The sequence below is a fragment of the Caretta caretta genome, chromosome 1 (assembly GCF_965140235.1).
Source record: "Caretta caretta isolate rCarCar2 chromosome 1, rCarCar1.hap1, whole genome shotgun sequence".
NCBI classification, from domain to species: Eukaryota; Metazoa; Chordata; order Testudines; family Cheloniidae; genus Caretta; species Caretta caretta.
In genome coordinates, this window is record NC_134206.1 from 284,088,711 (window position 1) to 284,113,728 (window position 25,018).

At 45.1% G+C, this 25,018-nt stretch overlaps 1 protein-coding gene across 2 annotated transcripts; it reads left to right on the plus strand.

Annotated features, from left to right (window-relative positions):
* Positions 1-514: 514 nt before the first annotated feature.
* On the plus strand, positions 515-18,532 carry BBS10 (Bardet-Biedl syndrome 10). 2 transcript variants are annotated; one of them, XM_075124350.1, is made up of 3 exons: positions 515-718; positions 2,107-3,394; positions 17,727-18,532. In XM_075124350.1, exons 1-3 carry the CDS (start codon positions 528-530, stop codon positions 18,480-18,482), a joined length of 2,235 nt encoding a protein of 744 aa, XP_074980451.1. In that variant the 5' UTR covers positions 515-527; the 3' UTR covers positions 18,483-18,532. The 2 variants fall into 2 exon arrangements, with proteins under 2 accessions (XP_074980451.1, XP_048691673.1); XM_048835716.2 differs by lacking the exon at positions 17,727-18,532 and having other exon boundaries at positions 2,107-5,948.
* The last annotated feature ends 6,486 nt before the right edge of the window (positions 18,533-25,018 follow it).

Here is a 25,018-nt window from a genome sequence, read left to right on the forward strand (position 1 = left end):
CCCCAACACATCCGCTCTTTGTAGAGGCCTTTTTAGAGCTGCCCTCAGGTGTGAGCCTTTGTGCTGCAGGGGGGGGGGGTCACCGTTCCAAGCTTTTCCCCGCACCCAGCAGCGCCAGAAACGGACCTTGGCTAAAAGGAGACTCGGCTTCCGTTCCTCCCCGGCGTTAGGTGAGCCAGGGCCTAAGCCCGCGCAGTCCCCGCCGTGTTGCCCCCGGGAGCGGGTTCCCAGCGCGCGGCTAACACGTGCGCGGCGGCAGGCGGTCCCACGCGAGCCCCAGCATCGCCTGCTGCTAGCGGGAGGGCCAGGTCCGCGTTCCCCCGAGGCGCTCGGACCCGCACGCGCCACTCACGAGCGGCTCGGCTCAGAGCGAGGCTCGGCCTCTGGGAGACGCGGCACGAATTAGAAAAGGCGGCCGCGTGCTCCGCCCCCCCCCCCCCCCCCCCGAACGGCAGAACTGGGCACGTTACCGCCTTCCAACGTGATGGCGTCACGGCGCCGGAGATCCGCAGCGGCGGGCGGTTTCCATGGCGTCCGCGGCGTCCCTGGACTTGGGGCGGCTGGTGCAGGAGGCCGAGGCGCTGGCGAGCGCGGTGCGGGGCGCGGTGGGGCCGCGCGGGGGGCAGGTGCTCCTGACGCGCCCCACGGGAGAGATGCTGCTTACGCGGGACGGGAGGCGAGTGCTGGAGGCGCTGAACCTCGGCCCGCCCACGGCCAGGTAACGCCGGGCGGGTACCTGCCTCCCGCGCCTTCTCGGGGCGGCCGGCGCCGCCTCCGCGTTTCGGTGGCTTGTGGCTGCGAAACGCCCGCGACGTGAGCGGGCCGGGCCTGCAGCGCCTCGGAGCCGAGCGCCCCTGTGCGGGGGTCCCGGATTCCCGGGCCGCAGCCGGTCCGTGAAGCTCTGGGACGTCCCTCCTCCGGCCCAGGCCACGGGGGCAGAGCGGTGGCGACTGGTGCCCTCGCAGCAGGCGGGCGGCAGTGAGAAAAGAAATCCATGAAACGAGGGGCAGCTGCTCGCCCTGGGCAGAGACCGCACAGCAGCGTCTGCCAGCAGTTCCGGGGCTGCGTTACACCCCTTCACACCCACCCAGCTTCATCCTCCCCTCCGTGAGCCGGGCGCTGATGGGAGCAATACAGCCCCCTGCCCTGCCCCCAGCAGAGGCCAGGGTCCTCGCCTTTCGCAGCACCTGGGGACATGGAGGGGTTTGGGCTTCTCGCTAGGATGCTGTGGCCTTTGGCTGTCACTGGTGCCTGCCTCTGGGTCTGGCCTATCTTTCAAGCCCTGGGCAAACCTTTCCATTTGTTAAAATGACACTTTGGAAGAACCTGCAGGGGGTCATGAGTAAGGCTCTGTTTTAGTCACAGGTGTTTTTAGTAAAAGTCATGGGCAGTAAACAAAATTCATAGCCCATGATCTGTCTGTGACTTTTACTATATACCCCTGACTAAAACTTGGGTGGGTGCGCCACGGATACTTGGGCGGGGGGGGGGGGGGGGGGGAGTGTGGCCCAGAGACTCCTCAGGAGGTGGGATAGGGGCAGGTTCCCTACTCAGCTCCTTGGAAGCAGCAATCTCCAACTCCTAGCTCCACATGTTGCTTCCACTCCGCCCCAAGCCCTGCTTCTGCAGCTCCCACAGGTTGGGAACCGCAGCCAATGAGAGCTGCAGGGGCAGTGCCTGCGGGTGGAGGCAGTAGGTGGAGCTAGGAGCTGAGGGAGGGGCGTTCCTGTTGCCCTTCCGGGGAGCCTCCCCAGGTAAGCACCGCCCCGCACACCCAGCCCCCACACCGAAACTCCTGCTGCTGGGGGGGATGGGAGGAGGGCAGACTGCCCCAGCAGCAGCTGGTGCGACTGGCCCAGGGGCTGCCTGTGCTGCCCAGGTGGCTCCCAAGCCAGCTACATGGGCTGCTTCAGAAGTCACAGTAGTCCTGGAAAGTTGCAGAATCCATGACCTCAGTGACAGACACGGAGCATGAGTCATGAGTGGCTAGTATTATCTTTTGAAAAGTGAATAGTTGAAACACTTTTGTTAATAAATTGAAACTATTAATTAAAATGTGTTGGTAAAAGCCGCCCTTAATTTACTTTATTTTCCTTTTTCTACCAGAATGATGGTAGCTTGTGTCTCCAGGCACCACAGCATGACTGGAGATGGTGCTAAAACATTCATCATCCTATTGTCCAATTTACTCAGAGGACTTCAAGCAATTCTTGATAAAAGTGAAGGATCTCCATTTTGTGAAGATATTCAAAGGAGAGATAGATATGAAAAACATTGTCACAGTCTGAAGCAAATATCTCAGTCTCTTATGACATTTCAGACTCACATATTGGACCACATTATGTCACAAGACCTAAGAAAACATTTTTTATCTGCTTTTTCTAGTTGGGAAGGAGAGATACATAGGGACACAATGGAGTCAATATTCGAAGCTTACTTTTGTGGAAGAATAGGAAATAGTCATCAGAAGCTTCTTTCCCAATTGAGTTGTGATTTTTATTACAGGTGTATACCTTTCAAAAATGGTAGAAATGAAATGCTGAATTTAGTGAATGAATATTTTGTAGAATTGCATTCTGCTGTAACAGGTCTTCCTGTTTCAAATTCCAGGATCTTAGAGGGACTTGTTCTTCACAGAGATTTTGCTGTGTACTGTCCAGCAGATGGGGACATAAGAATGTTAATTGTAACAGAATCGATCCACTCTGCTCTTTCTGCCTCTGGTTTAGAGTTTGTCGTAAATGCGGAAATTGAGTGTCAGGCATCCCAAGTCTGGATTACAAAAAGAACAGAAGCTATAATGAAATACTTGAAGAACAACAATATAAAAGTATTATTGTCAAGTGTGAAACAACAGGAAATAGTTAGTTACTATGCAAAAATAAGTGGTATATCTATTGTAGAGTGTTTATCATCAGAAGAAATCTCTCTTCTCTGCAAGACCACAGGTATCTCACCTTTTATACCTACTTGGGACAATATACGTGGTGAGATCACTGAAACCATGATGGCAAAATTTTGTCGGCCTCTTGTACTTGGCTCCAAGAGATATGTTCATCTTGGTTTGACAAGGACATGTGCCTTTCAGCCTCATTGTGTAATCTTTTGTGGACCAGTGCATGGTGTCACTGAACTGCATGCCTCTGCTTTTCATGGAGCATTTAAAATGTTACAGCAACTATTTAAAGCAGTTGATCTGAGTAACAGATGTAAAGCACAACCTGAAAACCCAAATAATGCATCAAAAGCTGTACATTGTAGTTGGCAACATTCAGCTACTCCGCAAAAACTCATAATGGAGAATATTTCTTGTAATAGGGAAAAGGTCACTGACCAACAACTAAAAACATCTATGGCTGAAACAGAAAAACAGTTTATAGACTCTTCTTCATGGGTAGGTGAAAATCCATCATGTAATCAAACAGACTTACAAAAATCCTCAGTTCTAGCCATGCCCATTGTAGAATTAGAGAGTGATCTTACGTTTTCAGCTCTGATTGACAGAGGTAGTTCTGGAAGAGAGTTACAGAAACCGCCACTGAAATGCAAGCATCCAAGTGAAATGTGGGTAAAGAATAAGAGTGAGCCAGCTGTCAACAACCACAGGATTTGTAATGATGCTATGACAGCTATAGAAAACACCAGTACATCAGTTGTGTCCAAACAGCTGAACGCTGCTAAGGAGTACTGGAAACCAGGCAATCGTATAGTTCCGTTTAAGTATGAGAAGAGTTATAAACACACAGTCCAAAGTTACACCAACTTGGTCATACAGGCAGGGTCAGTTTTGCCAGTTGGAGGTAACTTTGAGATCCTGTTACATTATTATCTCCATTCCTATGCAAAACAATGTCAACAACCAAAAATAGCTGTTATTTCTACTGTAATTGCTGATGCATTGCTAAGCATTCCAAAAATCCTTTACAAGACAACAAAAGAGAACGGTTTTACTCAGGTCTATTTCAAAGCCATTAGTGCACTTCAAACTAATCAGCAGCTGCCCGTGCATCACCAAGGTCTAGAATCAGTGTATTGTAAATATCAGTTAGTAGCTTCTGTTCTTCATTGTGTTACAAACCTTCTCACTATTGATTTAATAATTGGTATTAGGAGACTACCTCGAAAGAGTGAGGTTAATGATTCAGAAGAAGATTTGTGAAAACAATGTTTTTGTTTCTCCTATGTTGTTACCAGAAGATTTTGGTTCAATTATATTAAGCCAATGATGTTACTTTAGAATCACTGCTTTTAATTTAAAACCTTTATTTCCAATTTATCTATTTTGGTATGAAAGGTTGTGGCCTACCGTAAGTGATTTTCCTGGGAAAGTAGCAGCTAGCTAACTTTCCTTTGAAGGACAGGGATACAGCCCTCCAAGATTAGACAACAAAGTATTCGAAAACAAAAATATTTATTTAGAAGTGAATAGTTACAGTAAAAGAGTAGAGATAGAGGTACAGTAACTCCTCACTTAAAGTCGTTCTGGTTAACGTTGTTTCATTATGTTGCTGATCAATTAGAGAACATGCTAGTTTAAAGTTGCACAATGCTCCCTTATAACGTCATTTGGCAGCCGCCTGCTTTGTCCACTGTTTGCAGGAAGAGCAGCCCCTTGGAGCTAGCTGGTGGGGGCTTGGAACCAGGGTGGACTGGCAGCTTCCCTATCAGCTCCCCCACTCCCCTAAGTTCCTTGTGCAGCAGCCACCCAGCAGGCTATCAATTGCAGTTCAGCTGTCCTTCCTGCTGTCCCACTGACATATGCTGCTCTTGCCCTCTGCCTTAGAGCTGCTTTCTGCTTGCCATGTGGGGGGGAGGGGCTAATGTCAGGATGTCCCCCTCCCCCCTGATCCTGTACCCCGCTTATCCCATTTCCATAGAGCGGGGCGGGGAACGACACAAGGCTCAGGACAGAGGGAGCTTCCTGGCAGCAGCTTCTATCTCAACTTGCTGATCTACTTTAAAAAGGCAGTGTACTTAGAGCGGGGTCAGCGTATGTAAAGGGGCAATGTAAATCTCTCTCTCTCTCTCTCTGTGTCACATACACACAGAGTGTGTGTCTCTGTCTGCCATGCTGTCTCCCCTCCCTCCATTTGTGCTGCCTTGTAGAGTGTGAGGCTACATTAACAACAATGGGTTGACCCTTGAGTGCTCAGCTGATTGCGAGTTCATCATTTAGCGGTAAGGCATTCCCTGGGAAAGATCCCACGTTCTGACTTCACCACCTCCACCAAGCTTCACAATCATCATTGCAGTGTAGCAGTATTAAGTTGTTTAAAACTTATAGTGTGTGTGTGTGTATATATATAAAAAATTGTCTTGTCTGGTGAAAAAAATTTCCCTGGAACCTAACCCCCTCATTTACATTAATTCTTATGGGGAAATTGGATTTGCTTAAGATCATTTCGCTTAAAGTCACATTTTTCAGGAACATAACTACAACGTTAAGCGAGAAGTTACTGTAATAGAGTTACAGTATAAACATGAAGCGGCGTGGCAAATAAAGACACAGCCCTACCATTACAGTTTCAATTAACTATCACATATAACAATACGATCATTCACTTAGTACTCTATACCTTATAACAATATTATTACATATACCAATTAGGGCTGTCAAGAGATTAAACAAATTAATCATGCGATTAAACAATAATAAATACCATTTATTTAAATATTTTTGGATGTTTTCTACATTTTCAAATATATTGATTTCAATTAGAACACAGAATACAAAGTGTACAGTGCTCATTTTATATTTATTTTGATTAAAACCTAATACAAGTACTTTAGTGCAATCTTTTTATAATGAAAGTCGATCTTACAAATATAGAATTATGTGCAAAAAAAGCCCCTGCATTCAAAAATAAAACAATGTAACATTTTAGAGCCTACAAGTCCACTCAGTCCTACTTCTTGTTCAGCCAATTGCTCAAACAAGTTTGGTTACAATTTGCAGGAGATAATGCTGCCCGCGTCTTGTTTACAGTGTCACCTGAAAGTGAAAACAGGCTTCCACGTGGCACTGTTGTAGCTGGCATCACAAGATATTTATGTGCCTGTTGTGGTAAAGATTCATATGTCCCTTCATGCTTCAGCCACCATTCCAGAAGACATATCCATGCTGATGACGGGTTTGCTCGATAACTATCCAAAGCAGAGCTGACCGATGCATGTTCATTTTCATCAACTGAGTCAGATGCCACCAGTGGAAGGCTGATTTTCTTTTTTGGTGGTTTGGGTTCTGTAGTTTCTGCATCAGCGTGTTGCTCTTTTAAGGTGTCTGAAAGCATACTCCACACCTCGTCCCTCTCAGATTTTGGAAGGCACTTCAGATTTTTAAACCCTGGGTCAAGTGCTGTATCTATCCTTAGAAATCTCACATTGGTACCTTTTTTGCGTTTTGTCAAATCTGTAAAAGTGTTCTTAAAATGAACATGCTGGGTCATCATCCGAGACTGCTATGACATGAAGTACATGGCAGAATGTGGGTAAAACAGAACAGGAGACATACAATTCTCCTCCAAGGAGTTCAGTCACATATTAATGCATTTTTTTTAACAAGCATCATCAGCATGGAAGCATGTCCTCTGGAATGGTGGCCGAAGCATGTAGGGGCATATGAATATTTAGCATATCTGGCCCGTAAATATCTTGCAACACCGGCTACAAAAGTGCCATGCGAATGCCTGTTCTCACTTTCAGGTGACATTGTAAATAAGAAGCAGGCAGCAGTATCTCCCGTAAATGTAGAGCAAATTGTTTGTCTTAGCAATTGGCTGAACAAGAAGTAGGACTGAGTGGACTTGTAGGCTCTAAAGTTTTACATTGTTTTGTTTTTGAGTGCAGTTATGTAACAAAAAAATCTACATTTATAAGTTACACTTTCACGGTAAAGAGATTGCACTTCAGTACTTCTATGAGGTGAATTAAAAATAGTATTTTTATCATTTTTACAGTGCAAATATTTGTAATAAAAAATAATATAAAGTGAGCACTGTACACTTTGTATTCTGTGTTGTAATAGAAATCAATATATTTGAAAATGTAGAAAAACATCCCAAAATATTTAATAAATTTCAATTGGTATTCTATCGTTTAACAGTGCGATTAATTTTTTTAATCGCAGTTAATTTTTTGAGTTAATCGCGTGAGTTAACTGCGATTAATTGATAGCCCTAATATTAATCACTTAAAATTAAACATCTAGTACATGTTGGCGTGGCAGGTACCAAATGGGTTGGGAGATCTCACTCAAACCACAGGTATTCAACTTTATTTATACTTAAAACACATACGCTCAAGGATGTTTAATAGAAAAAGATTTTGACTTAGAGGCCTCTTAAGATTCCCTCTGAGACTGTCTAAAAGTCCTTCGCTTTGTCAAAATTTAGGGAGCACTGATAGCTATTGCCCATTGTCACTGGCCGCTGGGTCGCCTGCTGACTGCTTCGCTTAGGTGAAAGCAGTACCTCACGCAGGAAAGACAGAAGCCTGTTGGTTGCTGCTGTTGGGCTGCTGCGGAAGCCTCCCGCTGGCCGGGTGGCAGAAATGGCCATTGCCAGGGGCCACCCTGGAATTCTGGGTGGGCTGCTGCTGTAACTGCCTTTCAAGCAGCCTCTCCCTTGCTGGGTTCTGTTGATGCTGCAGCCGCTGTTCTTTAAGCACTTTTCTTCATTGCAGGTGTCTGGCAGAGCTCCAGTCTCTTGCTGGTCCTGGTCCAGAGCTTTAGCCTGCCGGCTATTGCCTTTATATATGAGTTCAGCTCATTAGCTATTACTTTATTATTGTAATTCAGTCAATCAGCCTTCAGGGATTTGCATATGCTAATTTGTCATGTGTATTGACATGTGGCACTCAAGCTTAGCCAATCAGCTTCCAGTTATTAGCATATGTTAATTACTGGTTAGCATATGCTAATTAGTCACTTGCCAAAAACTCCTCCTCTGTTCCACAGACTTTTACGGGCTCAATGCATTCTTATGAGGTTTTTCAGCTGATCTTTGGATGAGCCCTAGCTACTTCGTGTCTGGACGTCCCATTGGTTTCTATGGGCTATCGTGTATTCCTATGGGGTTTTGCTGAGTCATTCCCCACAGGAAGTGATGCAATACTTTGCCTTGATTGCACCATCCCTATTCATTTCTGTGGGCTCCCATGCATTCCTATGGGATTTCCCACTTTACATTACGTAATCCTATACTATAGCTGCCATCACTGTATTTTCTAATTTAAATTATTCTTAATTTTTATTTAATTAAAGCTTTATTCTTAAAACTAATTACTATGCTAAGCATGCCAAAGGGTCCTGACACTACCACCACTCATTTTATATTCAATTAAGCAATTTAAAATTTTGGTGAATTTAAAACCCTTTTTGAGGTTTTTCTGCAGATTGCCAATTAGGGCTTGGTAAGGCATTTCGGGCAACTGAGGCAAAAATCTTATGTGACGACGTGTTCTGGTCAAGTCTGGATGCCCAAAGCTCAGTGTAAGAACAAATACTTCTTCCTATAACAAAGAGGGAAGAAAAAGCAGATCACTGCAGGTTTGTATTGCTGTTGAACTCAGTAAAGCAATTTCTTTTAATTTATCAGGCAGGTTTCAAATGCAAGCAAATGTAATAGTATGCATTTAGGGTTAAATTGATTCTGGCCCTGTGCACCATATTGTGGAGGGTCTTGTGCAAATCTGCCCAATGGTGAATTTCACCTCATTTTTCACATTTAAATATTTATGCAAATTAAATGTGAATTTTGGTTTCCCTGGCAAGTTACCTGTGGTATGTGCCATCAAAACTTTGGAAAGCTAAAGAACTAGCTTTAATAGTTGTTTAAAAAGTCAAAATGTCTCTGTAATTTATTGACCTTCACAAGGAGTTGAATTAAATATGATTTTAAACACTATGTTCCATTTTTGTATATATTTTCCCTAATTTTTTTCTGTCTACCATATTCTTATAATTCATTTCACATCAATATTTTCACTGTTAAGACATCCAACAGTAGACTCTAGGCCACTGTAGTATATTCCTGTAAAGGACTGTCTGACTGGATATGAAATCTAGAATTTATATTCTTTATCTAATCATTTTGATCACAGTAGCGATAGTGGGAAGTAAATCCACATTATGACTGACCAACATTTGATCTGTCAGATTGTTTACTTGGTATTCATGGCTTCCAATATTTTTAGCTGTTCTGGCTCATGTTCTTGTGTCACTATAAAAATAGGCTGAGTGCAGAAGAGAGGCTGTACAACTAAACTCCTAAACATCTACTAAACATCTTTTCAAACTGTGGTGATTGTCAGTTTTCTATAAGTTTCTCATCCTAAGACTTACTTGAAGATTAGTCTTAACTTGATGCCTTAATCTACCTGTTTTTTTAACGGTCTACCATAGTGATGCATGGACTAGGTCCGTGGCGGCCACCGAGGGGGTGGATCTCCTCGTGGAGCCCCTGCTACAGAACCCCCAGCTCTGTGTGCAGGTGGTGGAGTCCCCCTTGGTGCGCCAGAGGTTGGTCCTGGCGGAAGTCATCAGAGTTGGAGACCTCCTGCACTACGACTGGGGAGACTGGCTGGATCCCCTGACACTCGCTTGGCACATAGGGCTCTCCAGGCCTAGTACTGACCCGGCACGTACTTCAGGAGGTGAGGGCCGCTTTATCTCCCACTGCTCGGGTTTTCCTTGACTGGGTCCTGCGAGAGGGTACACCCTGCCTGCCCACCCTCCACCCCAGCCCCTCTGGACCTTTTCAATGGGCCCCTGCCCTGTGGACCTTCCTGACCATCATGCCCCTTTACCGTGAGCCAGCTGCACTAGTTGCAGCCGGTTCGGTTCCAGACCGTGCCAAGAAAACATCTGTACCCGCTCGTGCTCTGCACTCTTCAGATCCTCACCCTCCTGCCTTGACACAAAGTGGCGGGACCTCCTGTCACCTCTGGAGGGTGAGGAGCCCTGGTGGGCCAGCCTATATTCCACCCTGGTGCTGAGGCCCACTAGGGACATCAGCTGACGGCTCCTTCACAGAGCCATGAGCAGAGGTGTGTACTTGGCGTGGTTCACTCCTGTCATAAATATAAAGGGAAGGGTAAACCCCTTTGAAATCCCTCCTGGCCAGGGGAAAGCTCCTCTCACCTGTAAAGGGTTAAGAAGCTAAAGGTAACCTCGCTGGCACCTGACCAAAATGACCAATGAGGAGACAAGATACTTTCAAAAGCTGGGAGGAGGGGGACAAACAGAGGGTTTGTGTCTGTCTGTGTGCTGCTCTTGCCAGAGACAGAACAGGAATGGAGTCTTAGAACTTTTAGTAAGTAATCTAGCTAGGTATGTGTTAGATTATGATTTCTTTAAATGGCTGAGAAAAGAATTGTGCTGAATAGAATAACTATTTCTGTCTGTGTATCTTTTTTGTAACTTAAGGTTTTGCCTAGAGGGGTTCTCTATGTTTTGAATCTAATTACCCTGTAAGATATCTACCATCCTGATTTTACAGGGGGGATTTCTTTATTTCTATTTACTTCTATTTTTTATTAAAAGTCTTCTTGTAAAAACTGAATGCTTTTTCATGGTTCTCAGATCCAAGGGTTTGGGTCTGTGGTCACCTATGCAAATTGGTGAGGCTTTTTATCCAACATTTCCCAGGAAAGGGGGGGTGCAAGTGTTGGGAGGATTGTTCATTGTTCTTAAGATCCAAGGGTCTGGGTCTGTAGTCACCTAGGCAAATTGGTGAGGCTTTTTACCAAACCTTGTCCAGGAAGTGGGGTGCAAGGTTTTGGGAAGTATTTTGGGGGGAAAGACGCGTCCAAACAGCTCTTCCCCAGTAACCAGTATTAGTTTGGTGGTGGTAGCGGCCATTCCAAGGATAACGGGTGTAATATTTTGTACCTTGGGGAAGTTTTGACCTAAGCTGGTAAAGATAAGCTTAGGGGGTTTTTTCATGCAGGTCCCCACATCTGTACCCTAGAGTTCAGAGTGGGGGAGGAACCTTGACATGGTGGCACAGTGGTGGGATTAACCTGAAATCATTTGAGATCCAGTTGAGATTTTTTGAACTAGAAATACAGATTTTAAAAAGGGAAATTTTTTTTTCTTTGGAAAGAAAGTCCAGAAAGCAGCTTTGAAACTGAAAGCAGCTTGGTTTCTCTCTGCTTTGTGGCCAAGCAGAGACAAAAGGGGATTATCTTGTGAATTGCAGGTTTTTTTGCCTGGAGGCAGGGTACTTAACTCCTGCAGGGAAATCTTCCAATCCAGAGGTTTTTTTTTCTTTTCTTCCTAAAAGTAAATAGGGGGTGTGTGTTCTACCCATTTGCTTTTTCTTTGGGCTGGGTAAGCAGGTTTCCAAGCAGTTGGAGGTTTTTTGCTTTAATTTGGGCCCAGAGCAGAGACAAGGGAATTGTCTTTTTCTGTAGGCTGACAATCACTATCAGAGAATAGGTATTCTATTGCAGCACAGCAAAATTTTACAGCCAAGTTTTGTTTGTTTATTTCTAAACCTCAGGTGTAAAGTTAGTTAAAAACAGAGAGGTTAGAATGACCAAATCCTCAGCTCAACTACAGCTGGAATTAGCCAAATTTCAGGCTGAGGAAAGACAAAGGGAACATGAAAGACAGATAGAACTCATGCGGCTGGAGAAGGAGGTACAGGAGGCTGCCCACAAGAGGGAAATGGAGGCAAGGAAGCATGTGGAGGAGGAGAAGGAAAAAGAGAGGAAGCATGTGGAGGAGGAGAAGGAAAAAGAGAGGAAGCATGTGGAGGAGGAGAAGGAAAAAGAGAGAAAGCATGTGGAGGAGGTGGAGAGGATAAAGGCCCAGCAGAATATACCAACAAACCCTAGCAATCCTTCTCCAGGTACCACTTCCCATCCCAGAAAGTTCCCCACCTACAAGGCAGGCGATGATACTGAGGCCTTCCTAGAAAACTTCGAAAGGGCCTGCCTTGGGTACAACATCTCTACTGACCAATACATGGTAGAGCTGAGGCCGCAGCTCAGTGGACCCTTAGCTGAGGTGGCAGCTGAAATGCCTAAAGAACACATGAACAAGTATGAACTGTTTAAATCCAAGGCGAGAGTCAGAATGGGGATAACACCCGAGCAGTCTCGTCGGAGGTTCAGAGCCCTAAGGTGGAAACCAGACGTGTCATTTACCCGACATGCCTACCACATTGTGAAACATTGGGATGCCTGGATATCAGGAGCAAGTGTTGAATCTCCAGTAAATTTGCCCTTCCTAATGCAAATGGAACAATTCTTAGAGGGTGTTCCTGAGGAAATAGAAAGATACATCCTAGATGGGAAACCCAAAACTGTAATTGAGGCAGGAGAGATTGGAGCCAGATGGGTGGAGGTGGCAGAGAAGAAGAAAACTGGTCGCAGTTGGAGCGGAGACCAGAAGGGACCACCCCAGACCACACCCTATTACCGGGGGCCGCCCAAAGCCCCACCTACCTCCCAAAGAACCCTCCAGACCCCTTATCGTCCCACCACCCCGTTCTCCAGCAACCCTCCTCGCCCCAGTGACCCATCAGCTGGACGATGTTTTAAGTGTAACGAGCTGGGGCATGTAAAGGCCAACTGCCCCAAGAACCCCAACAGATTACAGTTCATTGTACCGGAATCACACCAGAGGTCCACAGGCCCAGATACCTCCCAGATACCCTTGGAGCGGAGGGAAACTGTGAGTGTGGGCGGGAAGAAGGTCACCGCGTGGAGGGACACCGGAGCACAAGTGTCAGCTATCCATGCTTCCTTAGTGGACCCCAATTTAATCAACCCAGAGATCCAAGTGACGATTCAACCCTTCAAGTCCAACTCTTTCAATTTGCCTACAGCCAAGTTACCTGTCCAGTACAAGGGCTGGTCAGGAATGTGGACTTTTGCAGTCTATGATGATTATCCCATCCCCATGCTGTTGGGGGAGGACTTGGCCAACCATGTGAAGCAGGCCAAGAGGGTGGGAATGGTCACCCGCAGCCAGGCTAAACAAGCCGTGAGGCCTAGCTCTGTTCCGGAAACTTCTATCAGGACCCAGTCAGAGGTGATGGACCCGGACCCCAGGCCAATGTCTGCAACAGCAGTAGTGGATCCAGTCCCAGAGACCCAGACGGAACCAGTCCTAGAACCGGAACCAGCCGAACAACCAACACCAGACCCCGTGTCAGCACTGAATCCAGTACTTGCAACCTCAACACCAGAAGGCCCCACCGAACCTGAACTGGCAGCAGCCGATAACCCGACCCAAGAGGCTCAGCCGGAGCCTGAATCCCAACATAGTGCACCAGCGGAGAGCGGTTCACAGTCAACAGAAACAGCTCCATCCCCTATATCGCTTCCAGAGGGACCAAGCCTAGGTCCACAATCCCATGAGGAACTGATGTCTCCAGCATCAAGGGAACAGTTCCAGACCGAACAGGAAGCAGATGAAAGCCTCCAGAGAGCTTGGACGGCGGCACGGAGCAACCCACCGCCTCTCAGCTCTTCTAATCGATCCAGAGAATTAAAGGTTTGTCAGTTTACAGCCCAGGGAGGAGACGACGCTGAGTGGCCTGAAGGTGTTTACTACGAAGGGAAATGTGGTGGTGGTGTGGAAGAGGTGAACCTCTCCATGACCCTTGGGCGTATGCAGCGACAGCAGATCCAGGAGCTGTGCACTAGCTACGTGCCAACGTTCTCAGCCACCCCAGGACTGACTGAACGGGCATACCACTCCATTGACACAGGTAATGCTCACCCAATTAGGGTCCAACCTTACCGGGTGTCTCCTCAAGCTAAAACTGCTATAGAACGGGAGATCCAGGATATGTTACAGATGGGGGTAATCCGCCCCTCTGAAAGTGCATGGGCATCTCCAGTGGTTCTAGTTCCCAAACCAGATGGGGAAATACGTTTTTGCGTGGACTACCGTAAGCTAAATGCTGTAACTCGCCCAGACAACTATCCAATGCCACGCACAGATGAACTATTAGAGAAACTGGGACGGGCCCAGTTCATCTCTACCTTGGACTTAACCAAGGGGTACTGGCAGGTACCGCTAGATGAATCTGCCAAGGAAAGGTCAGCCTTCATCACACATCTCGGGCTGTATGAATTTAATGTACTCCCTTTCGGGCTGCGAAATGCACCCGCCACTTTCCAAAGACTTGTAGATGGTCTCCTAGCGGGATTAGGAGAATATGCAGTCGCCTACCTTGACGACGTGGCCATATTTTCGGATTCCTGGGCAGACCACCTGGAACATCTACAAAAAGTCCTTGAGCGCATAAGGGAGGCAGGACTAACTGTTAAGGCTAAGAAGTGTCAAATAGGCCTAAACAGAGTGACTTACCTTGGACACCAGGTGGGTCAAGGAACTATCAGCCCCCTACAGGCCAAAGTGGATGCTATCCAAAAGTGGCCTGTCCCAAAGTCAAAGAAACAGGTTCAATCCTTCTTAGGCTTGGCCGGTTATTACAGATGCTTTGTACCGCACTACAGCCAAATCGCTGCCCCACTGACAGACCTAACCAAAAAGAAACAGCCAAATGCTGTTCAGTGGACCGGAAAGTGTCAGAAGGCCTTTAACAAGCTTAAAACGACACTCATGTCTGACCCTGTACTAAGGGCCCCAGACTTTGACAAACCGTTCCTAGTAACCACAGATGCATCCGAGCGTGGTGTGGGAGCAGTTTTAATGCAGAAAGGACCTGATCAAGAATTCCACCCTGTAGTGTTTCTCAGCAAAAAACTGTCTGAGAGGGAAAGCAACTGGTCAGTCACTGAAAAAGAATGTTATGCCATTGTCTACGCTCTGGAAAAGCTACGCCCATATGTTTGGGGACGGCGTTTCCACCTGCAAACCGACCATGCTGCACTACAGTGGCTTCACACCGTCAAAGAAACTAACAAAAAACTTCTTCGGTGGAGTTTAGCTCTCCAAGATTTTGATTTCGACATCCAACACATCTCAGGAGCTTCTAACAAAGTGGCTGATGCACTCTCCCGTGAAAGTTTCCCAGAATCAACTGGTTAAAATCGTCCTTGAGATGTGGAAAATATTGTTAGTCTTTATGTACTTGGTAGTATATTTAGAGATGCATGTGTCTTATTAACTCTGTTTTTCCTAGAGCTCCAGGAAGAAATCCCAGCCAGTGTTTCACCCTAGCTGAGATTTGGGGGGCGTGTCATAAATATAAAGGGAAGGGTAAACCCCTTTGAAATCCCTCCTGGCCAGGGGAAAGCTCCTCTCACCTGTAAAGGGTTAAGAAGCTAAAGGTAACCTCGCTGGCACCTGACCAAAATGACCAATGAGGAGACAAGATACTTTCAAAAGCTGGGAGGAGGGGGACAAACAGAGGGTTTGTGTCTGTCTGTGTGCTGCTCTTGCCAGAGACAGAACAGGAATGGAGTCTTAGAACTTTTAGTAAGTAATCTAGCTAGGTATGTGTTAGATTATGATTTCTTTAAATGGCTGAGAAAAGAATTGTGCTGAATAGAATAACTATTTCTGTCTGTGTATCTTTTTTGTAACTTAAGGTTTTGCCTAGAGGGGTTCTCTATGTTTTGAATCTAATTACCCTGTAAGATATCTACCATCCTGATTTTACAGGGGGGATTTCTTTATTTCTATTTACTTCTATTTTTTATTAAAAGTCTTCTTGTAAAAACTGAATGCTTTTTCATGGTTCTCAGATCCAAGGGTTTGGGTCTGTGGTCACCTATGCAAATTGGTGAGGCTTTTTATCCAACATTTCCCAGGAAAGGGGGGGTGCAAGTGTTGGGAGGATTGTTCATTGTTCTTAAGATCCAAGGGTCTGGGTCTGTAGTCACCTAGGCAAATTGGTGAGGCTTTTTACCAAACCTTGTCCAGGAAGTGGGGTGCAAGGTTTTGGGAAGTATTTTGGGGGGAAAGACGCGTCCAAACAGCTCTTCCCCAGTAACCAGTATTAGTTTGGTGGTGGTAGCGGCCATTCCAAGGATAACGGGTGTAATATTTTGTACCTTGGGGAAGTTTTGACCTAAGCTGGTAAAGATAAGCTTAGGGGGTTTTTTCATGCAGGTCCCCACATCTGTACCCTAGAGTTCAGAGTGGGGGAGGAACCTTGACAACTCCCCTCCCAGACACCTGCCCCTTCTGTGGCATGAAGGAGACCCTGGCGCATCTATACCTGGAGTATGCCAGGTTGCAGCCCCTATTCCGGTTCCTCTTGAATATATTCTTATGTTTCTGGTTGCACTTTCCCCCTCACCTATTCATCTACGCATTCCCTATCTGTGGCCCCACTAAGTCGCGGGAACTCCTTGTCAACCTCCTCCTAGCCCTGGCCAAAATGGCAATCTACAAAACCAGGGAGAGGAGGTTGGCCAACGGGGTTTCCTGCGACTGTAGGGGCTATTTCTGCTCCTTCGTCCATTCATGCATCTGGGCAGAGTTCCTCTGGGCGGCATTCACTGCCTTCCCTGACGCCTTCGAGGAGCAGTGGGCACTGTCTGGGGTTCTCTGCTAGTGTCCCCGTCAGGTTCCCTTCATTTAGCCCTGTGACCTCACTACCATTCCTGTTATCTCCTTAGTTGTCCCCCATAATTATTTGGAATTCCGGACCTGTGGATTCTCCCCTTGGGCTAGGGGGAGGTCCTTTAGCAGTGGGCGGGCTTCCGCCCACCCACTTCCTGGATCCCAACAGGATAGTGATGCATGGAGGAAGGAGAATACTGAGTAAATGGGCAGCTGCAGCTGGGAAAAGCGATCATATTTGCATCCCTAGTAATAGTATTAGGTATTAATACTAATATCAACAGGGATTTTATAATCAATCATTAAATTGAAGTAATATGGGAAACTTAAAAATCATAAAAAGAAAAGGAGTGCTTGTGGCACCTTAGAGACTAACCAATTTATTTGAGCATGAGCTTTCGTGAGCTACAGCTCACTTCATCGGATGCATACTGTGGAAATTGCAGAAGACATTATATACACAGACACCATGAAACAATACCTCCTCCCACCCCATTCTCCTGCTGGTAATAGCTTATCTAAAGTGATCATCAAGTTGGGCCATTTCCAGCACAAATCCAGGTTTTCTCACCCTCCGCCTCCCCCACACACAAACTCACTCTCCTGCTGGTAATAGCCCATCCAAAGTGACCACTCTCTTTAAAATCATATGTTGTAAACAAATACTTTTCTCTCTCATCAATAACTACTTTATTAAAACTGAATATCAGGTTTCTTCATTTTTTGTGCTGTTTGTTTCCCTTTTGCATTTTTCTCAGTACATTCAGTAATGATTGATTGAAGTCATTTTCACTTTCAGGTCCTTCTACTGCCATATTTTGTTTGCAAATACAGTAGAAAACTTTATTTAAATACAAATTTCCATTGGAATTAAAAAAATCTTGCCAACATTTCTATTAATTTGGGGTTTTGTAAAAGTTTGTTTTACAGCATGTGAATTTTGAGCAAAAATTAAGTTGGTACAGTACCTTGAACTTTAGGAAATTTGAGAAAAAGAGTTAAACTGAAGGAAAAAAAAGTTGCTTAAACATATTGTGGTGATAAAGATGAACTTCTTGCTCTTAAAAAAAAAAAGTGACTATAGTGAAGCTTGTTGTTTTAAAATGTGCCCAAAGGCTACCTTCATGTTTAATGAAGTGATTACAAGGCCCAGCATGCGATTCTCCATTTTGAGCAGTGCCCGTCATGAGCTAACGTACTCAATGCTTTTTTTGCCTCTGTCTTCACGAACAAGGTCAGCTCCCAGACTACTGCACTGGGCAGCACAGCATGGGGAGGAGGTGGCCAGCCCTCTGTGAAGGAAGAAGTGGTTCGGGACTATTTAGAAAAACTGGACGTGCACAAGTCCATGGGGCCGGATGCGTTGCATCCGAGAGTGCTAAAGGAATTGGCGGATGTGATTGCAGAGCCATTGGCCATTATCTTTGAAAACTCATGGCGATCGGGGGAAGTCCCGGAAGATTGGAAAAAGGCTAATGTAGTGCCCATCTTTAAAAAAGGGAAGAAGGATGATCCTGGGAACTACAGGCCGGTCAGCCTCACCTCAGTCCCCGGAAAAATCATGGAGCATGTCCTCAAGGAATCAATTCTGAAGCACTTAGACGAGAGGAAAGTGATCAGGAACAGTCAGCATGGATTCACCAAGGGAAAGTCATGCCTGACTAACCTAATTGCCTTCTATGATGAGATAACTGGTTCTGTGGATGAAGGGAAAGCAGTGGATGTGTTATTCCTCGACTTTAGCAAAGCTTTTGATACGGTCTCTCACAGTATTCTTGTCAGCAAGTTAAAGAAGTATGGGCTGGATGGATGCACTATAAGGTGTGTAGAAAGTTGGCTAGATTGTCGGGTTCAATGGGTAGTGATCAATGGCTCCATGTCTAGTTGGCAGCCGGTATCTAGCGGAGTGCCCCAAGAGTCGGTCCTGGGGCCAGTATTGTTCAATATCTTCATTAATGATCTGCAGCACTCTGAAGCTTCCACAGAATAAACCATTTGCATTTTAAAGTTTGAGTTTTTATTAAATATGAAAATGAGTAAATACAATCAGGACTCTGTCCCCTGGTGTTATTTATGTTGATATTCAATTTATTTTACGCTGTTGTCACATTTTCAGTTTGTGTACCACAGATTTTTGTAAAGATAAAGCAAAATTGTACTGTTGAGTATGAAGGATCTGATCGCTGGATAAGAGAGTAGTTAGATTCCTGGCACTTGGAGAAGTTTGGGATTAGCTCATTACCTATCATTTGCCCCACAAGATAAAATGATTTAGATTATACTTTTTTTATCATGGTTAAAGCATTAAGGCTAATTAAGAAGTTGACAAAGCTGATGTCAGGTGTAAATATCCTGTCTTTGTATTCAAAAGTTATGTGGGAGAATTTACAAAATAGAATGATATACTGTCACTGTGCCTCAGTGGGTCACACAGCTGCGGATGCGAGATTCAGGACAAATGCTGAGAAATAGAGCAGACTTACCCTAGACTGGTTGTTATTCTACCATTAGATGTACCTTGCCAGTAACAAAAGTAAATGTCTGTCTCACCACACTGGTTAACATGAAGTCAAAAATGCAGTTTCCTTAGGCATTCCAGCATTTATTTCACCACCCAGACACAAGACTTTATGATGAGTGGTTATAGAAAACCAATTTAATCAAACAAAGAGTTCTTCTGATCTCAAGAGACCAGCTACATAGCCAGGTCAGTTTTTAACTCAGATCTTACTCAATAATCAGACTCCTGCCAATCTTTTAGTAACTAAAATCTAAAGGTTTATTTATAAAGAAAAGGAGTGGAGAGTTAAAATGGTTAAGGAAATCATATACAAGCAAGTAATTGCAAAGTTCTTATGTTAGGTTTGAAACAGTGATGGAATAAACTGCTAGTCTGCAGAGGTCTCTCTGGAAATTACCCAGATAGTTTGGGGATCATCAGTCACTGTTTAGAGCTTCCTTGTTAGAAATCCAGTCCAGAGAAATGAAACAGGAAATTAAAACAAAATGGAGAGTTTTCCAGGGTCTTTTATATGTTCTCCCAATCCCATGTGGATGGGATTTTACTGTCCCAAACAAAGCTCCCAGTCTCAGATTGTGGAAAATTACAGGCACAAGAGGGAGTCCAGGGTCACATGAGCAAGTCACATGCCCTTACATGCTTTGATGACTCACAGGAGCAGCTATTGCCCATATTATTTCTAAAGTGTCCATAGGAAGACTTGCTGGGCTGGATGAGTTTCTTCTGTGGCCCATTGTGAGAGTTAATTTTCTTTAGTGAGCCATCAACACAAAGTTGTCTGGCTTCATTGTATATTTTACCTGAGGGTATCACCCCAGGAACAAACACATTTGGGATACATATCTATAGCCAATATTCATAACTTCAGATACAAGAATGATACATGCATATAAACAGGATAATCATCCTTGGCAAATCATAACTTTCCATTGACACCTTACATGATACACTTTGTTTAAAATTTGTTGCAGTTGTATAATGGTAGAAACAATGATATACATGGTCACATTTCAATCATATGGCATCACAATACCATATAATTATTTTAAGATACTTCTCCACTGATTCTTTCCACCTTTCCCTCAACATCTGACCCTGCTTTTTGCATCTCTCACCTCTGAAGACTGGTTAAGTTGAGTATTTGAATTTTACCCTTTTTCCTGCTCTTATTTTAGGAACCATCTTTTTTCACTTTTGAACTACTAAAGACAGCTGAGAGCATGGCACTCATTTTGTGAAGAAGACAGGGCCACAACTCTAGTTCTGCTTTCTGGATTGGCCATTGTGAGGCACTTATCCAGCATATGACTGTTTCATTTTCAATCCTGGTCCAAATGCATTATAATCATATTGTGCCTGTGTTCCACAGGCTCAGGGAAAAGGGAGAAAGGCATTAGTCCAGATGCCACCAGGTTCACCGACTGATCTGTCTCTTTCCATAGTAGAATCCTCTACATTTTGGATCTGTGGTTCTCAACTTTTTCCATACTGTGACCCCATGTTAGAACAGAAAAAATGTTTTTGGACTTCCCACCTTCTGTCTACGCATAAAGGAAGGGTGGTTGTGACTCCTCAAAACCTGTCTGAGACCTTTCATGTCCTAGATCAGAGCTAGCATGTCTCCACTGGTATTTTCTCCTTGAAGCTTCTGTCCATCTCCACTGGGTGGTGCATGCACATTTTTAAGCGTTATAATCTGCGTTGGCAGATGATATTCACTTCCGCATGCATGTGACTTCTTAAAAAAAATATATGCAAGAGTTTTAGCCACATATCAAGTAGCATGATAACAAATAGAGGCCACCTTTTGAAAATCTGGCTCATACAGCAAGTCCAGGAACTGAACCTGCATCTCTTGTAGGTCAACAGAGTCAGAATGTGATGGGCTTTTAGGCTGGCAGTAATTCAGTTTTTCAATATTACTGTTTGGGAATTGTCCCAGTCTTAACATATTCATGGATGGTGTGACACTGCACCCCATATTCATCACAGTAATTATATTATTATTATTATTATTTATTATTATATGATTATGGCATAATTATGATGCATTTTGTATAAGATAAGTCATGTGAGGTGCCACTGAAAAAGTTTTTTGCTTAATATGATTATCCTATTTGTATGCAAGTATCATTTTTGTATCTGAAGTTATGAATATTGACTATGTATCTGTATTTCACATGTAGGTATACCTGGGTGACGCCCAATAGGCAAGATGCTTTCAGTCTAGATGAGTGTTTCTCAAATGCGGCCACCAGAGCCTTTTCTTTCGGCCACAGCCATCTGGGCTGTGATGGGGGGGTATAAAGCAGTGCCCCTCTCCCAGGGCCTACAGGGTTGGGCCCTGCCCCCCTCCAGGGACACAAATGCTGGAGGTGCAGGCAGCTGGTGAATTCCCCACTTTCCTGGGCGGGGGGCATGCTTCGGCCACAGGGTTTCGGGCTTAGTCCATGTGGTGGCAGGCTCTGGCTCCAGGCTCCGCTGGGCCCCACTGCCTCCCTGCCCACCTCCCCATCCAGGACTTAATTTGTGTCAGGGCTTGCCGGGGTTGAGTAAGTCTGCTGTGAAAACTGATATTAACAAACATACAAATATCATTTTTCACAGCAGAAGATTTACCAACTAGCAAGTCTTAGAAAAAAAAAAGTACAGCAAAAAAAGCAAAAGAAACAACAACAACAAGATATAAACATGCAAAGCGCCTTATTTGTGCTTCTGTTCTGTTTAGGTCCAGTAAAGAATAGAGACAACTGTAAATTATATTTATTACTGAGTCTGAAGAAAACCCTACATAAATAACTTACTATGATTTGGACATGTGTATGTGCATATTTATTTGTTTCTCCTAAAGTTAATTATGTATTTTAGGAAAAATTGTCAGTGCGGCCACCAGCAATAGTTGGTGGATGCACTCCGAGGCCACCCAAAAATTTGTTGTGAGAACCCCTGGTAAGGATAATGGGTGGGGAAGGGCCTATTCAGGGTAATGAGCCATTAGGGAAAACAATAAGTCTTACAAAAAGCTTATCTCCTTCCTAAGAACTGAGCCTTCCTGAGAACACTCCAGACAGCCTGTAAATAATGGCTGCTATGACTCTAAAAGGACATGTGAGAAGGCCACATGATTCTGGACTCCCATCTTGGGATGTCAGTATTTTTCCACAAACCGGTCTGGGAACCAAGTTTTGAAACAAAGAGTTCCCTCCATATGATAAAGCTATATAAGGCAGGGAGTGTTGTTCTTCACTCCCCGCACAAGAAGACTCCTGGAAACACCTGAGAAACAAAGACTGAACTGTGGGAAGTGCTGGACCCAGATTAAAGGGATTTCTAGCCTGTGTATGAAAGACGTGGGGATTCCAAGCTGTAAAGCAAGTGCAGCTTGTCTCTGAAGATTCCCTTAAGAATCTGCAGTCTGCTTGTATCATCAGCCAGGGTGAGAATTTGCTAAGTCATATCCTATCTTAAATTTAGTTTGTGTTGTTTTTTTTTTTCTAGGTAATCGGCTTTGATCTGTTTGCTATCACTTATAATCTATTTTTATAGTTGCTAAACTTGTTGTTGCTTTATCTAAATCAGTGAGTTCGAATGAAGGGCTTGGGAATCTTAGCTCAGAGAGGCTGTTGCATATTCCTTTCCACATTGAGGGGTGGGGGCGAACTCTGTGAGCTTACACTGTACAGTTCCCTGTGCAGTGCAAGACAGTATAATTTTGGGTTTATGCTCAGAGGGTGTGTGTGCCTGGGGAGCTGAGAGTTACCTTGGTTTTAGCCTTTCTACTGTTGGATGTGCAGTGGCTAGTCAGAGAGCCTGCATGTAACTGCAGCTGGTTGTGTTCCTACTTGTGTGTATGCTGGTGGAAGTGTAAGATTGGGAGCATGTCTGAAGCTTGTCACAGCAGCACAGCGTGAGAGGGAGCCCATGCTGGTGGATCAGTGGTACCCCAGTTCCAGGCGGCACTCTAGGGGAACCAGTCACAGATGGTATTCCACATACTTCTAGATACAGTGACACATAATCTCCTGCCTCTTTTGTGTGGTTAACGTGCCGAGGTCCTCTTTTTGGCAGGTGTGGCCATATAGATTGCTAACGGGGACAGATTTCTATGTGGACTACCATATAACTGTGTGATGATTTATAAACTTACTAAATGCCTTGAATATATTGTTACTTATGTATTGGGGGCTTTTTCTCCCTCTCTTTCTTCCCGGAGCAACTGATGCACAAAGAAGTTTGTCATGCTCGGAAAGGCTGACGGCTAGAAGCTGAACTTATTATTGTTATGAAAATGTGTTACTGGTCTGATGAACAGTAGGCAGCAAGTGGAAGCTCTCGGTAAGAAAGATGGGACCGTGGGAAACGGGGCTCTTTTTGTTCGATGGAGAAAAACAAGGTGCCTACAATGGTGGCTGTGAAAAGCTCTGAGGTATCCAATCTAATTTCATCTTCAGCTTCATGCAGATGTGCCTATATGGAACAACCCAGACTTGAAAATTGGGAACAAATCTATGATTTGGAAGAACTGTCTGAGCAGGGGCATCATATGGATTTCCCAGTTAGTCACTGATGAGAGCTTTGTCTCTTTTCTAATGCAAAAGCAAGGCTGTGGCTTGCCACCCTCACCACAGTGTCCATACTTACGACTAAGTCCTTGTCTACACTACAGAGTTTTGTTGATGGAGATTATGCTGATGATCAAAAACCAGTATAATTACATCATTTGTGCATGTTCAAACAATGCTCCTTCTGTCTGTGGAACGCATCCACAGTTGGTGCTCTAGCATCGACAGTGAGAGCAGTGCACTGTGGGTATGTATTCCATTTTGCTACTTGCCACCTTCTGCAGCTAGGAGTTGTGGGAAGGCAGAGTGGTTTGCAATGCACCAGAGGTGCATGCTCAATGTCCCATGATGCAGTTTTTCTTTCTCATTATTCCGTTGGCTTCTGACTGAGTTTTGTGGCATTTTTCAACAGCTGTTGTTTACTGTGCACCCACCATTTCTGTCTGAAAGCATGGATCCTGCACTGCTTTGTGGTCACTGTTATGAACACATCACAGCTGGTCATGCAGTATATCATGAGCACCCAATCTGAACAGGAATCAGGGGTGCCTGACCTGCTGTGTTCCATGAAAAGAAACAATATCAGATTACTTTTGGCATTCATGGAGCAGCTGCACATGGGGGATTGTTGCTTGTGGGCTCGGGAAACAAGCACTGAGTGGTGGAATCACATTGTTATGCAGGTCTGGGATGATGAGCAGCGGCTGCAGAACTTTTGCATGCAGAAAGCCACCTTCCTGGAACTGTGGGTGGAGCTCACCCCAGCACTGTGCCGCAAGGACAGGAAAATGAGAGCCGCCCTTTCAGTGTAGAAGCACATGGTGGTCGCTTGTGGAAGCGACCACCAACTCCAGACTGCAACTGGTCAGTTGCAAATCAATTTGGAGTCAGGAAGTCGACCACTGGGGCTGCATTAATGCAAATGTGCAGAGCCATTAATCACATCCTGCTACGAAAGACTGTGCCTATTGGCAGTGTGTGTGAAATAGTGGATGGCTTTGCAGAAATGGGGTTCCCTAACTGCAACGAGGTGATAGATGGGGTACACAACCCAATTTAGGGCCAGGACTATCTTGTGATGGACTACATCAATAGAAAGGAGTGCTTCTCTATGGTATTGCAGGTGCTTGTTGATCACTGACATCAATGTGGGCTGGTCCAAGAAAGTGCATGACACACACGTCTTCAGGAACACTGGCTTGTACAGAAAGCTGCAAGCAGGGACTTTCTTTCCAGACCAGAAGATTTCAGTGTGGGATGTCGAAATGCCCATAGTGATCCTGGGAGACCCAGCATACCCCTTACTCCTGTGGTGGGCAACCTGTGGCCCATCAAGGTAATCCGCTGGCGGGCCGCAAGACAGTGTTCACATTCACTGTCCACAGGCATGGCTGCCCACAGCTCCCAGTTGCCGCAGTTCGCTGTTCCCGGCCAGTGGGAGCT